The sequence below is a fragment of the Mytilus trossulus genome, chromosome 4, assembly GCF_036588685.1.
Source record: "Mytilus trossulus isolate FHL-02 chromosome 4, PNRI_Mtr1.1.1.hap1, whole genome shotgun sequence".
Lineage (NCBI taxonomy): Eukaryota > Metazoa > Mollusca > Bivalvia > Mytilida > Mytilidae > Mytilus > Mytilus trossulus.
In genome coordinates, this window is record NC_086376.1 from 28,325,640 (window position 1) to 28,340,817 (window position 15,178).

Below are 15,178 nucleotides of genomic sequence, written 5' to 3' on the forward strand. Positions count from 1 at the left end.
ATTCATCAAACTTTATGCATACATTATAGGGAATTTAAATTTCAATAATTTTATGTGGAAGAAAAAAACAAAACCAACCCCCAAACTTATTTAACACCTATAGCCAAAGCATGGTAATCTACACAATACTGGAATATGGCATGCCAATAAGTAATCTAATTAATACCTGTACATGGCATGCCAACCAGAAAGCCACAAAGACATCCTATTTAATAGAAGTGAATAATGCTAAAGACACAAAAACATATTTCATATGAATGTCCTAATTTAACTAATGCAAATTATGAAAACAAACAAAAAATCATAGTCAAACAAAACAATAACAAGTTTAAAAAGTTTGGAATTTCATTCTGTACAACATTCTATTAACAGATGTACAATAGTTTCTACAGTATTTACACAACCTTACAATTTACCCATAATTACCATAAATACAATTATATTATAGATTACATTCTATTACTGTCAAGTATATATGGTTTTTGACTCCTAGTAACAACTCAGTTTAATGATATTTTCTCCTATTATGGCAAATGGAAAACTTGCTTTAATAATTGTTGTGTAAGTCATACAGAAAAAAGTTATTTTCTAGAATTTTCTTCCTTTCATATTTCAAAATTTTACATTTAATGAGATAACTATTTGAAAAGAGAGAAACATGTGGTGTCTACTTTATTCAATAACAAAGGCGATTACTTTTTATTAAAATCAATTTAAGTACTTTTAAAGATACCTTGGTACCACTATCAAATGGAATTAACTATCAAAATACTGTATATTTCTTGGATTTTCAATAAAATTCTTTAATTTTTTTCTTTTCACAATTAAACTCTACACAAAGTTCAGCCTTTATTCCTTGTCTATTTTGCTTCTAATGGTAAAACCTGAATGAATAACAAATGCATATAAAAATAAATGTTCTAAAAAAATCTGAATAGTCTTAGCGAAGATCAATGACTGATTTAGACTTGTTACCTAAGAAAAGTATTACATAGTTCAACACTCTGATCAGATATAAATGTTATATACATTGAAGCCATGATTGGAACTTTTATTGTATAGCATACCACCAAAAGAAAAAGCACCACAATCAAAAACATAATTTCACAACATATAATACGGCAAGTCGTAAAACCACAGCAGGAAAAGTTTTATCACAGATCAAATATATTGCTACCAGTTCATAATAGTTCCTGTTATATCTATCAGAGTCTAAGTACATGTAATATACATCTTTTTACATGATCCGTACATATTCAAGGTATATAAACAAGAATTTACAGCCTAATCAGATAAATCAAACATAATGAATTTACAATTATCTGAGAAAAATTATTTCAGTTTATTTTGAAATAAAATATCTTTCCCATTTATACATATTTAGCAGTTTTGGAAATCTTATTCTGTTCAATTATCCCTCTATTCTCTAAACTTCTAGTTCACCAAAAACTTTTCTACACCATATGACTTTAGTTTTTCTTGGTCTGTCGTCTCTTTGTGTTCTTTTCATTTCCATCTGGGAAAGTTTGAGGAATGCAGTGCGAAATTCACGGTCAAAAGCATCTGAAATGAGAACATATTGAAATCAATTCAACTCCTTTAACTGTTTGTAGACAGAAAGTTCAATCAAAGTGCTTGAAAGCACTGCATGGTAAAGATTGCTTCAATTTATCAGTGGGAAGTAAAATTAAATATTGCATTGGTTGTTTTTAACAGCTGTAAAGGGATTTACAGCTGATTGCATGGAGTGTTGTAACTTTGCCACAATTTCAAATTGGTACCCACGAAAATAAATGAATCCACAGTATATTTAACTCTTGCCAAATCAGTTTCATTCATAAAGAATTTCGTTAATATTGTGTACTTACCACAGTCAATATTTTCCCGACCACATGCTACTAAAGCTAAGAATAGAATATCTCTGTATATACTTCTATGTCGACTTCTCTGTATACGGAGTCGTCTCCGACAGTTCATCACCATCTTTATTGGACTAAGTAGATCATTACATTGGATACTGGTAATTATCTGGTGTAAAATTCTGTAAGACAAAAAAAATAATGAATACTATGTAAACATTGCTGGTGCAATATATCCAGTTTCAAATCATTTGTGGGGCTGTTAAAAATTTCAATATGACCCTTAATGAAGGATCATATTATCATATTACAAAACTACTGACCAAATAAACATAAAATCATTCATTTTATACTAGAAAATCTAGTTATAACACCCTATCACCTTCCCCATCCACATACAATTGAAATAAACTGCCTCTCTAATGAAAAACTAGAGTGTTCCACTAATTATCTAATTAACACCATATCTTAATCAACACCAACACTTACGCTCGGTTAAATGGTTTTGCCTCTGTAACCAATGCATCAACAATGTGTGAGCTGTAACCTGTAGAAAAAAGATTTATTCATTTCAAAATCTAAATTGATACTAGTGTTTATTTATTATTACAATAATATGCATCTTTAATACTGTATTAAGTCAATTATATTTATTATTGGTTGTCAGTTCATCTCAATGTTTATTTTTGTTAGTTTGCTTTTAAGTCCTGTATTGGTAACTCTTTCACAACTTGTCTGGACAGAAATCAATATATTACTAATTTTCTAGTTTTCTCTCCCTGTTAGTCTATTCAAAGATTTTCATGCATCCATTGATGATAGTTAAAAATTCACTCAACCACTGTCATATCTGTGGAGGAAGTAAATAAAAATATGTAACCATAAAATCAATAACTGATGCTAGCTATATAGCAAATGTCTAAATACAATACAGCCATCTCAATGCTTATGAATTCGAAGGAAAAGTGGGATTATAAAATCAATGACAATAAGTATACAATCATGACAATGTTAGACCATGATGATGGAAATGATGCCTTGAATTTGTACTGTTATTCTCTCAAAATGAACGCAACCATGCTATTATAATATAAGAATTTCAACATGAATAAGACAGCATTATTTTCAATGAATTAATGATTTTTTTATCTTCACGTTTTACATACCCTCATTCCATGCTTTGTACATGGGTAATCCAACTTCTTCATGTATCCTAAGATTATCCCACTGAGGTCTGAATAAAACATGTTGACTAGTGTATACTCCTTCTGAAATCTGAAATAAAACCACAACAACTGTCAATTAGTTAAACATATTAGTCATGAGGTCGGAATAAAACATGTTAACTAGTGTATACTCCTTCTGAATTCTGAAATAAAACCATAGAAACTATCAACAAGTTAGTCAATAGGTCTGAATGAAACATGTTGACAAGTGTATAATCCTTCTGAATTCTGGAATAAAATCATAACTGTCAATCTGTTAAACATATTAGTCAAGAGGTGAATAAACATCTCTCTTTCTGTGTGTGTTTTTTAATGCCATTTTTTAGCACTGCTTTTGGGCTATTGCAAGGCGCTCAGTTTTTATCTTTGGAGGAAGCCGAAGTGCCCAGAGAAATCAACTGACCCTCAATAAGAAAACTGACAATCCTAGTCAAGGTTCGAACTCACAACCTCAGTGTTGACTACATAGTGATTACAGGAGTTACTACTAAAACTAGGCCACCAAGGGCCCTCATACTCTTCCTAAGTTGTGAAATAAAATTACCACAGCAACTTTCTGTCTTTTAAAACCAAAAAGTCAGGATGACTGAATAATATTTATTCGTTTATTAAAGATGATGAATTTTTCTCCTAAATTTTTTTAATTGAATCATTTTAATGAGATGAATCCACATTATAGATGCATACAAATTAAAAAAAAAACTATATAACTTCTTACCTTAGGACTTTTGTTTATAGATTTTGCAGTCAATAGAAATCCTGGTAAATGACTTGGAACCTCTATTCTTTTAAAATACCAACCCTATGAAAGAAATAAAGCATATGTAAAGTAAATTTAATATAATTAAAAGTAATTATTTACCTGTAAGAATATCTGGAGGAATTCAGTTAACATTTCTGTCTTGCTGTATTCACAATTTGTACCAAACAAAATAAGAAAAGAGTGGACACACTGAAATGTCTTAACAGGTTTACTGATTTTAAAAGACTTATTACATGTATCCTTTACATTTTACATTATCAACAATGCACAAAAGGGTGGTGAAAGTCATATGAATCATGTCAGAAAAAAATGTACATCTTGTAATCAATTATCATTCTATACACTAATTACACTGAATACAAGAGACTTATTACATGTACATATACATGTAGTATATGAGACTAAATGTTGACAAATGAACCATAAGGTAAAGTCAGATGTAAATACATACAATTTATAATCATTCTATATCAAATAGACTAGTTGCCAAATTACTCAAAGCAGATAAAAGGCATTGTGTTACTTACTAGATTCCAGAATATGATTGGATGTTCATCCAGAAAGTTATCAGATATCAAAGATAGATCACCCTCACTCGACAGGATGTTCTCCAGTTCCTTTCTCAATACGATAGGACTAAGATATGGTACACTTATAGGGTCTAAACTAGATGTACATCTGAAACAAAAAAGTTTATATTACATACTGTGAACAATCTACCTTTTTCTAATTGGATGTAGGATTGCTTTAATAAATATACTCTTTTAAGGGGGTAGACTATGCTTCAGGGAGATAACTCTTTAAATCAGTTATGCGTTTGTATAAGTCAAGTATAATCAATGTATTTTAAGCATTTACCTGAAACATATTGGAAATAATCTATGTAAACAAGAAGCTTAGAATATATTCATGAAAATGGTTGACATAAACGTACTGATGATTTTAAGAGTTATTTCCCTTACCCTAGGTCTACCTCCTTAAATGCCTCTCAAGTAGAACAACAAGTCGGCAGGTTTACTAAACCAGCAGAGCAGGCATCAAAAATACTTACAATGTCATATTCACATTTAAAATAGTTTTAAAAAAACAATCTGAATGTCAGGTTTAATACATTTCTGAAGAATATTTCATAAAACTTTTCCTTACCAACTTTATATGTTTTTCAATAAAGTAAATATAGTAAATGCACTTCGTAGACAATAAATAGTGTACATGTGTCAAAATTATCTGTGTAATTCAGATAAGTTTTTTAAAATGTCAAATAAAGTCACATAGTATTAAATTTTAACCTGATTTCTCAACTGTAATAATTTTTGTTCTGTTTTTATAGCTAATTTCTTACCCTTGTAGAGTAAAACTTTGGGTGGCTTGCTTGCTATTTTGTATAAACGTTTGCTCAAGCTATGTAAGTAAGATTACCATCTTCAAACAATAAATAAAGGCATAGTTACACCTATGTATACTTTATCTAAATTTGATTAGACATTATCCAAATTACAATTTTACAATTTACAAACAATGCATGCAAGCTAACCAAAGTCTTGCTTTACATGCATTAGGAAATTAGCTCTAAATATTCTTGAAATTTTATAATTAAGGTTTAATATGATAACATAATGCAAGACCAATCCTACCTGTCCATAAAATCCCTCTTCATTTCTGGAATAGGATCTGGGCCTGATGGAAGCACTTCTTCTTCACCTATAGATATACGTAACGGAGACCTCATCAATCTAGCCTGATAGTCATCAGTAGAATCATAGGAAGATCCATACACCATATTGTCTGTAGCACTTGTAAAACATTCACTGGCACATCGACGTCTCAATCCCTTCTGGGCCATGTCTTCTAAATTAACAGAACCTTTGGGAGAGGAAAGACAATAACTTAGTTTATTAAGGAACGTATTTTACTGTACCTCAAAATTATATGGTTTAGCTGAGGAAATGAAAAACTGTGCTGGAAATCTAAGGGAGTTGTGTGCAATAAAAATCAGAAATTATTGCATGCATTTATTATTGCAATATTGTCATTTAGACTAAAGTGCTATTTCATTTTTTGCTATATTGAGACAAATCCCGTTTACTTCATATAAAAAAAATTAAAATGCGAGTTTAAATTATTGCAATTTCAACCCTGTAGTATTTTTTGCAATAATAAAAACATAACATTAATTTAAAAATCTACAGTATTATCTTTAAGGTGGCTCACCCCAATAGTGACCCCCGGTAGATTTTTTTTATTTTCACTTATTCTGTAGATTTTTTTATGCTGAATCCAAAAATGCAAAGAAAAAAGGGGGTCACCAGGCTCGTTTTCCCCTCAAATTGAAGCGAAATGTGCGATTTTGACTCTTTTTCCAAACATGTCCACCCTTACAACAATAACGGTTACATCAAATTTAAAGAGTTTTAAAACCAAGTCAGTATAATTTTTATATGAAAAAACATTAGAATTTGAAATGTAAACCTTTCCCGTTGTTGTTTTTGACTTAAAAATCCTTTTATTTTCAGATTTATGTCTAAATTTTGCATTTTCTAATTTCAGTTTAAGGCAAAAAATATTGATTGAATCGATTTTTCGTAAAATTTTCCCGGTAGATTTTTTTTTAAAACAGATATGTCAAAGCTATGAACTTTTCGAGCATTTTAAGGTAAAATAAAATGGGGGTCACCAGGCTTTTTAAAAAGTTACGAGCTTTTGTTTAACCCCTCTACCCCATAAGGTCTGATTTCAATGCAGTCCATTATTTACTTAATTGTGAATTCTTTATTGGTGGCTTAAATAAAATAATGTTTGAAATTATATTAATAAACGATGGCTGAATATAAATGTGGTTATCGTATGACTGTTTGTTATCAAGAAGCGAAACTTTGATTATTTAGGTGAAATATGGTAATTTTGTCTGGCGCGAGTTGCTTCCCTCTAATTTGGCGCCATTATCGGACCAGAGGAATTTCAAGGTCGCCATTGTCGATCAGCATACTACATTGATGAATACGACCATTTATATACATAACAGACATTGTGGTGAATATACAACGATGAAGGTAGAGTTATTACATAAGAAAACATATATTTCGATATTTTAGGCAGCCAAATGTTACCAGTATCACGAAAAATACAAACTTGGGGGCTGTCTCAAAATACTCTCTACTGTTGAAAAGCACTGCGACTGAGACCTTGTACGAGCTCAATTTCTGTTCTATGTTTAATCGTTATAGCTGGTATCTTATTTATGTGTTTATCTTAGTATTTTCACCCTTTACTGGCAAGTTGTAAACATGTCTGGCCCGTTTTGAGAGATATCCGTGTGCAAACGGACGAAGAGGAGAGGATGACATCTATAGCTAGCTATGAACCACCACAACTGTCATTTTTACGCTACTGTTAGTGTCAATGAATTAGTCTTTTTAATCATCATTTGGTAAATCTAATTTCGTAGCCAAGTTACAGAGTTAGGGTCATATGTATGTGGGGTACCCCATAACTTCCCTAGGGCATGCACAGTTTCTACTCCCTTGTCCCAACTATATTTCCCTTCCCTTTTACCCTAAAACTTTCTCCTCTTACTTCAATACTTCAATCTCCTTGTTCCAAGACAAAATAAAAATGACAACATGTATTTCCAAGATACCCCTTTTCTCTGATCCCTCATTCCCCTGTCTCCTTATCCCTGTCTCCTTACCCCTGTCCACCCCCTCAAATAATAATCAATTAAGGTTCTCAAGGGGTTTGATTGACTTGTTTGTTTTTTTTGAAAATATTACATAATTGGCCTAATTTGTAAATGATAACCCTTACAGTAGGAGGCAATACATCTATACATCTTTTAAACATATTATATATATATTGTATTTAAAACAACATTAAAAAAAAATATTTTGGAGTCATTTTGGATTGATTTTAAGCAACCTGGTACCAATAGAAGCAATATTGTCACAGGTTTGTATATTGTGGTTTTATTCTTTTTTAGTCTCATTTTCATTATTTTCTGTTAAGAAATTTGGCATTTGCTATATATAAATATAATAATTATTGAAAAATATTTTATGCATTCTCAAGAAAAAAACAAAAACACTTAAAACGAACCTATTATCAAATAAACACATATTAATATAGACCATTCTACTTCTTTTAAGCTCTCGTAGATATAAATTAAATCCAACCATACATTTTTAAATGCCCTCAAAATATTTTTTTGAAGTAATGTGTTTTTATACAAAATATTTACATGATATACATGTAGCAAAAAAATGCAGGTGACAACTACTTTTGGCCAGGTACTGTATTTTGAGTTGAAAATAATTGTTGCTTTGTGAATAGTAATTTTTAATAAATACAAAATTTGTGTATCCTATATTCCAAATAGGGTACAAAAAGCCTCAGCATAATTTATTCATGAGGACTGCATGAGCTGCATTTTCAAAATTAAGGCAGCTGAACAGCAAGAAGCCTTTATTCAACCTATAGAAACAAAATCACTATTTACACTTGTGCATGTAATTATATTTTGTTTGTTAGTTATTGATCACAACAAATTCTTCATTATTTTTACACCATAGTGGCAGGGGCATTAAGTTAGATTTTCCTTGCATTGTCAGTCTTATCAAACTTGCATGTACATTGTACGTCCGAAATTTGTTTTCTGTTCTCTAACTTCAGTTTGCCTCTACAAATGTTATTAAACTAAATAAAATTCACAATTAATGCATATATATTATTCTTGTTACCAACAAACACACATGAAGTTTGAATTTTTGGTGGGGTTGCTTTTACTTTTCTAGAGTTATGCCCCTTTATAAATTTTAAAATAGCTAAATTTTTGTTCCTTTCTTTAACACAAGTTTGCTTTATCCAAATATTGTGATACTTATATGCAATGCTTACTACAACACAACTCAGATTAAGTAAACATTTGGGTGGTGTCACTCTTTTCATTCTTTACATGCAAGCGGCTGCTCATCTGTGTCCTATGGACACATTCCCCATTATGAACAAGTCTACATCTATATGCTTTTGAATGTCAATAATTGTTGATTTTCTGACAGAATTACTCTGATATTTAATTTCAGGCTGCAAGTACATTTGTACATGTACATGCAAATGGAAGGAGTGATCTTGGAATGTTCAACTTTACTTGGAAACTATTGGCACAGTACTGACAGAATTTTATGAGAAACCAGTATCATCTAGTCTTGCAACCGGAAACTATGTGTAAAGTGCTGAAACTTAAGAAGAACATTCTACATGTATATGCAAATATTTGTTGCCACAATCCAATTGAGGAGCAGAGGTCAACTATAAATTGGAACTACATGTATATGCCTTAGTGCTGTCAAAATCCCTAAAAAATGCAATCAAAAGTACCTGCTTCACCTACCTGTCCCAATGATGAATAAAGATCATATATATATATATATATTGAGTCTTATAAAAAAAAACAGTGAAGGAGAATAAAATTATGAAGATATAGAGCTGATCAGCTAATGATTGTACATGTACATGATGTATAAATGGCAACAATGCTTACATGTATACTAGAACATTTAAATTAACAATATTACATTTGTAATACATGTTTTATTTTGATCTCAGAGACATTTGAGGAATAATCAATAACGTTTCAAAAATTTGATTTAGTTGAGCCTTTTTTTACGCCTGTTTTCAGGAGGTAATATGGTATACCAATGACTGTCAGTCGTCAACATGGTCGGCATATACTCATTTAATAAATACTAAAAGGTACATGTAGTAGATAAACTATTTGTGTGCAATACATGAAGTTTACAATTCTGTCAATTACAATGTATCATGGACCACATAATCATTTGTATGGTTCATTGATCATCAGTAAGTCCTCTGTTTTCATATGCTAAATTGTGTAATCAATAGGTCATCTTCATGTATATTTGGTGGATGTTAAGCAACCAACAATCAATCAATCATGAATATTTGGTGTATTAAATGTATTATAACAAATTAAAATATCAAATAAGAGGATGTGATATGATTGTAAATGAGACACAAAAGACCAAACAACACAGAATTAACTATACATGTAGGTCACCGTACAGACTTCAACAATGAGTAAAACCTATTCTGCATAGTTGGGTTTAAAGGCCTCGAAATGACAAATGAACAATTTAAAATGATTCAAATGAGAAAACTAATGGGTGATTTGTGTACAAAATAATGAATAAAAAACAAAAATGTCTGTCTTGCAGGGTTTATCTGAACTTAACCTAATTTCATGGATTTGTCTATTTCTTAATTCTAAATATGTTTCAAAATATTTGGTTGATGGGATGATTTTTAGAGAGTCTGACATAGGGTGCGGGCTCATTGGTTGATAACATTGCGAATAACTGTAGCCGGTCCCGCTTTGGCAGTCAGTTCCCACATTGTCACTGGAGGAATAAAATAAGAAAACAAATGGTATAAGAAAAAAAATGAATCATAATTTCCTGTCGATATGCACATCTACATAGTATGCCCTTATTATCTAAAAAGGTTTTAAAAAATTCTAATGTGCGTTTTGAGAGATGATGAGAAACTGTTACAGTGCTATATTGCAGTAAATAAGTTCAAAGGGGCATAACTACTAGAAAAAATAAATGAATCGTAATTTCCTGTTAACATGCACATCTACATAGTACGTCCTTATCTAAAAATGTTTTATGAAATTCTGCTTGAGAGGAGTTGTGATGACAAGAAACAAGACTGACTGACGGACAGACAGACGGGTCAAAAACATTATACCCTTTGCAACTCCGTTTTGTTGTGTATAAAAATAGGAAGATGGGGTATCATTGTTTATGAGGCAACTCTAAACCGGAGACCAATTTACATAGAAGATAACAATTATGTCCTCGTAAAATTACCAATAAAACCATATACCACACAGTCAAACAATTAAAAGTCCAAGAAATTACTTTTTTGTATTTATTGCACATAATGAATATTTAATTTGTTCATACTGAATCGTCACTGGCAAATATTTCAAACATAAGACGGATGAGAACATATAGAAAAGTATCAATTATGTAAGTTATGCAAAGTAAAATGAGCTAGATATATGGACTGCCATGTTGTTGTTGTTGTGCTGGTAAGAATGAGTGAACAATTATGCTTGGTGCATGTATAGGCAAAATTCACCCTTTTGACCTTACGAGGCTTCGTATGTATACATCCAGCTGTTTGAGCACCCTGTACAATCAAGGGATCATCTGTCAGATTAGTCATATTTCTATGTTAAACATAAGATTTGAAAATAAGCAGATGTAGTATGATTGGCAATGAAACAACTATCCACCAAAGTTCAAATTTGAAAGTCAATAAAGTAAATAAAAAACATCATCTCCTTTTATCATCGCGTATAGATTAGTTCTACATTTCTTTGCCACGGTAAGATCAAAGACCATTAAATCAGTGTTCACAAATAAAATTGTCATTCACATTTTTTTGCCGCAATGCCATTACCCCACTATAATTATTTTCATCATCAAGAATTTCCCTTATTATCTTACCTTTTAAAAAAGCATGTCAAAAATAGATAGAAGTTAAAATTTGCCCGGCTAATATAGCGTTCCTGTGTACTGGGCGGAGTTTAAAAATTACCATCCAAACTTTTCCTGAACTTAGTAGTAGTATAGATTTATATATATATAAAGTCTTAAGTAGTGTTTGTGACTGCCCGACATGCTGTGGATGTTCCTAGAAAAATCCCGACATAGTAACCAAAAATTTTGCGGTCCTCCGCAAAGCATGCAGTATTGAGGAATTATATCATAGGTCGGAATACTAGGCCAGTCCCGGTTACTTTTGACAGCGGTGGGTCCAGGGGAGGGTTCCGGGAGGTGGGCCCCCCATTTTTGGACGATCAATGCTTTTGAATGGGAAAATATAGTTGGAACACCCCCTTTTTGTCCTGGATTTGGAACCCCCTTTTAAAATGGCTGAATTCGCCCCGATTAATCAATTTTCATATTCATGAAAAGGCGGAAAACAGCCACTTATGAAAACCAATAATCATTTTTGTGAAATAAGTTGCTGGATCCATTAGTCTTTTATAATGATAACACTTGCTCTGATTCACTTAATGATGTTTCTTTTTATTTAATTTGAACTCGATTGACATATTGATAGATACAACAGAATATTGCAAATCATCAAAATAACAATACGCAAATTAAGTAATAGACAAAAATCATAAAATAGAAAACATTGGCCCCGAGGTCTTACATTATAGGACTTAGTCTATTGTTCAGGAAATTATGGAATTGTGATACGAGAAAGTTTATCAGATGATGTTCGTGCTCATTTATTGATAAGGTAAACAAATCTTTAAATGAAAATGTTCAAATTTGTTTTGGGGAAAATAAAAAATATTTAACTATAATTAACAAAATTTTGCAGTGTAAAAATATATCGCATTATCGGGAATAATTAAACCCATAAAATAACTGGAAATATTAAAAGATATTAAAGAGATTTATGACAGAAACAAACTGTTATAAAACGCTAAACGGATATCTTGATAAGTACCCGCCCCAATGCCTTTAAAGCATACTATACGGGGTTTACCTGCTTTTGAAAGCTGTACGATGATATGCAATTGTTTACATCGCTATTATTTGTTCAAAGTTTATCATTGCGTCATGGGCAAAACATTTTCAAAAATAAATCTCCAAGACATCATTTTCAATATTCAACCGATATTTAATTCAAAATATGGTACGAAATGGACCGTGTAAGGTGAGAATTCGTTTTTGGAGCGAAGCGGCACCGTTGACGCAGTCATACATGTGACTTTGTCAGTATTTATATATTCTTTTTTTTAAATGTTAATATGCTTAAATTTCTCTCCTTTTAGTCTTTTGTGCGAAAAATGAAGAAAGCACTCTGAATTTCTGACCGTTCGTATTTCCTGTTTTGAAGAACGTTTTGCATCACTTGTTTACATCGTCAAGGGTGCTTTCATACACGCCCGCGTTCCAAGGTCGTCAACGCTATTTTTGAGAAGACCTCTGAAAGCGACCGTTTCCAAGGCACTCGTCGTAAGAAACATGCGTTAAAATATGCGCATTGTTAAAGGGCCGAGCCACCTTAAATTCTATCATTGAGTACTCTTTCTTTTAACACCATGGTGATTTCCCCATGTATATCCTTACAAAATCTTACAATTTAACATAACTTTCAGATTGTTTTTTTATTCTATCTTTTAAACTGACATGACAAAAATGACAATGTAGCCAAAGCATTTTTCTTTTTTAATTTAGCCCCCCTCCACCACCACATATCTATCCTGAGAGACGCATCAATATATAAAAATATACAATATATTCCTAAAGAATAATTTGGAATTGTGTTTGTAAAGGGTGCAAAGCAAGCAAAGCTGGAAGGATAAACATACTATTGGAGGAGTCTGGGCTACTAGGACTTCTAGCTGCTGCCTCTGCCAGGTGACTATCTTTAGTAGCCTGTAGGTGCTTATGACTGGATTTCCTAACTTTGAAAGGAGAGAGGGAAGGACTGGGCGACATACTGTCATCGTCTTCTAACTGTTCCTCTGGGAAGAAAAATGCATTCTGGTTGTCAAGACTAGATAAAGATGACTGATCACCGTCCTTTTGATCGTGTAGGACCCATGGGTCCTGTCCACTGTGACTAGAAAGAACATCACTCTCCTTATCTTCCTCATTATCTACCAACTCTGACTGCTTTTTTCCTCTCCAGTCCTATAATACAAATCAATAATATATAAGATAAATATCTACCAAACCTGACTGCTTATTTCCTATCCAGTCCTATAATACAAATCAGTAATGTATTGTATTAAAATAATAATAGAAAACCAGATGCTCCGCAGGGCGTAGCTTTATACGACCGCAGAGGTTGAACCCTGAACAGTTGGGGCAAGTATGGACACAACATTCAAGCTGGATTCCGCTCTAAATTTGGATTGTGATTAAATAGTTGACACAGCATAGGTTTCTGACACAGAATGAATGTATTCAAATGAACTTAAAATTTTTGTTTTCTCTTAGAGCAATTCACTATGCTGTTGAATATTAATCCTCTCAAAAAAATGTTTGAAGAAATTTTCTTTTTATTTATGAAATTTCAAATGAGAAAAATTGAACCCAATTTTTTAATCACATCCCCCTTTCCCTTATTCCAAAACTAATTTCAATTAAAATATTCTAATGGAGTTTGCAACAATTACTACTCATTTAAATACATCATAAAATATTTAAGATGTAAAAAAACTGCTTGTTATCACTGAATGGTAAAGATTATTTAAATTTATCAGTTGGTAGTAAAAAGTGAATATACATTGTATATTGTATATAACAAAGATTTAAGTTGATTCTGGACAAAGAAAGATAACTCCAATTAAAAAAAATTCTTGCAGATATTTCTTGCTTACTTTACTGGACAAAGAAAGATAACTCTTAATTAAAAAAAAAATTGCTATTTCACAATATTGTGAAATTAGATATTTCTTGCCATTGCACAATACTGTGCAATTGAAAAGACTTGCTATTGCACAATACTTAATATAATAATTTTAGATCCTGATTTGGACCAACTTGAAAACTGGGCCCATAATCAAAAATCTAAGTACATGTTTAGATTCAGCATATCAAAGAGGCCCAAGAATTTGATTTTTGTTAAAATCAAACTTAGTTTAATTTTGGACCCTTTGCACTTTAATTTAGACCAATTTTAAAACTGGACCAAAAAATAAGAATCTACATACTCAGTTAGATTTGGCATATCAAAGAACCCCAATTATTCAATTTTTGATGAAATCAAACAATGTTTAATTTTGGACCTCGATTTGGGCCAACTTGAAAACTGGGCCAATAATTAAAAATCTAAGTACATTTTTAGATTCAGCATATCAAAGAACCCCAAGGTTTCAATTTTTGTTAAAATCAAACCAAGTTTAATTTTGGACCCTTTGGAACTTAATGTAGACCAATTTGAAAATGGGACCAAAAATTAAGAATCTACATACACAGTAAGATTCGGCATATTAAAGAACCCCAATTATTCAATTTTGATGAAATCAAACAAAGTTTAATTTGGACCCTTTGGGCCCCTTTTTCCTAAACTGTTGGGACCAAAACTCCCAAAATCAATACCAACCTTCCTTTTATAGTCATAAACCTTGTGTTTAAATTTCATAGATTTCTATTTACTTATACTAACGCTATGGTGCGAAAACCAAGAAAAATGCTTATTTGGGTCCCTTTTTGGCCCCTAATTCCTAAACTGTTGGGACCGAAACTCCCAAAATCAATACCAACCTTCCTTTTGTG

General features: G+C 31.7%; 1 protein-coding gene across 2 annotated transcripts in view; it reads right to left on the reverse strand.

Annotated features, from left to right (window-relative positions):
* Positions 1–600: 600 nt before the first annotated feature.
* LOC134715015 (C-myc promoter-binding protein-like) overlaps positions 601–15,178 on the reverse strand; it is a 49,607-nt gene continuing 35,029 nt past the window's right edge. For both annotated transcript variants that reach the window (XM_063576845.1, XM_063576844.1), the window contains 8 exons: positions 13,264–13,588; positions 5,483–5,711; positions 4,376–4,526; positions 3,804–3,887; positions 3,026–3,134; positions 2,349–2,406; positions 1,869–2,041; positions 601–1,563 (listed from right to left, as the gene is read on the reverse strand). In XM_063576845.1, coding sequence (XP_063432915.1) covers positions 1,427–1,563; positions 1,869–2,041; positions 2,349–2,406; positions 3,026–3,134; positions 3,804–3,887; positions 4,376–4,526; positions 5,483–5,711; positions 13,264–13,588 — 1,266 coding nt within the window. In that variant the 3' untranslated portion in view covers positions 601–1,426. The remainder of the gene's footprint in view (positions 1,564–1,868; positions 2,042–2,348; positions 2,407–3,025; positions 3,135–3,803; positions 3,888–4,375; positions 4,527–5,482; positions 5,712–13,263; positions 13,589–15,178) is intronic.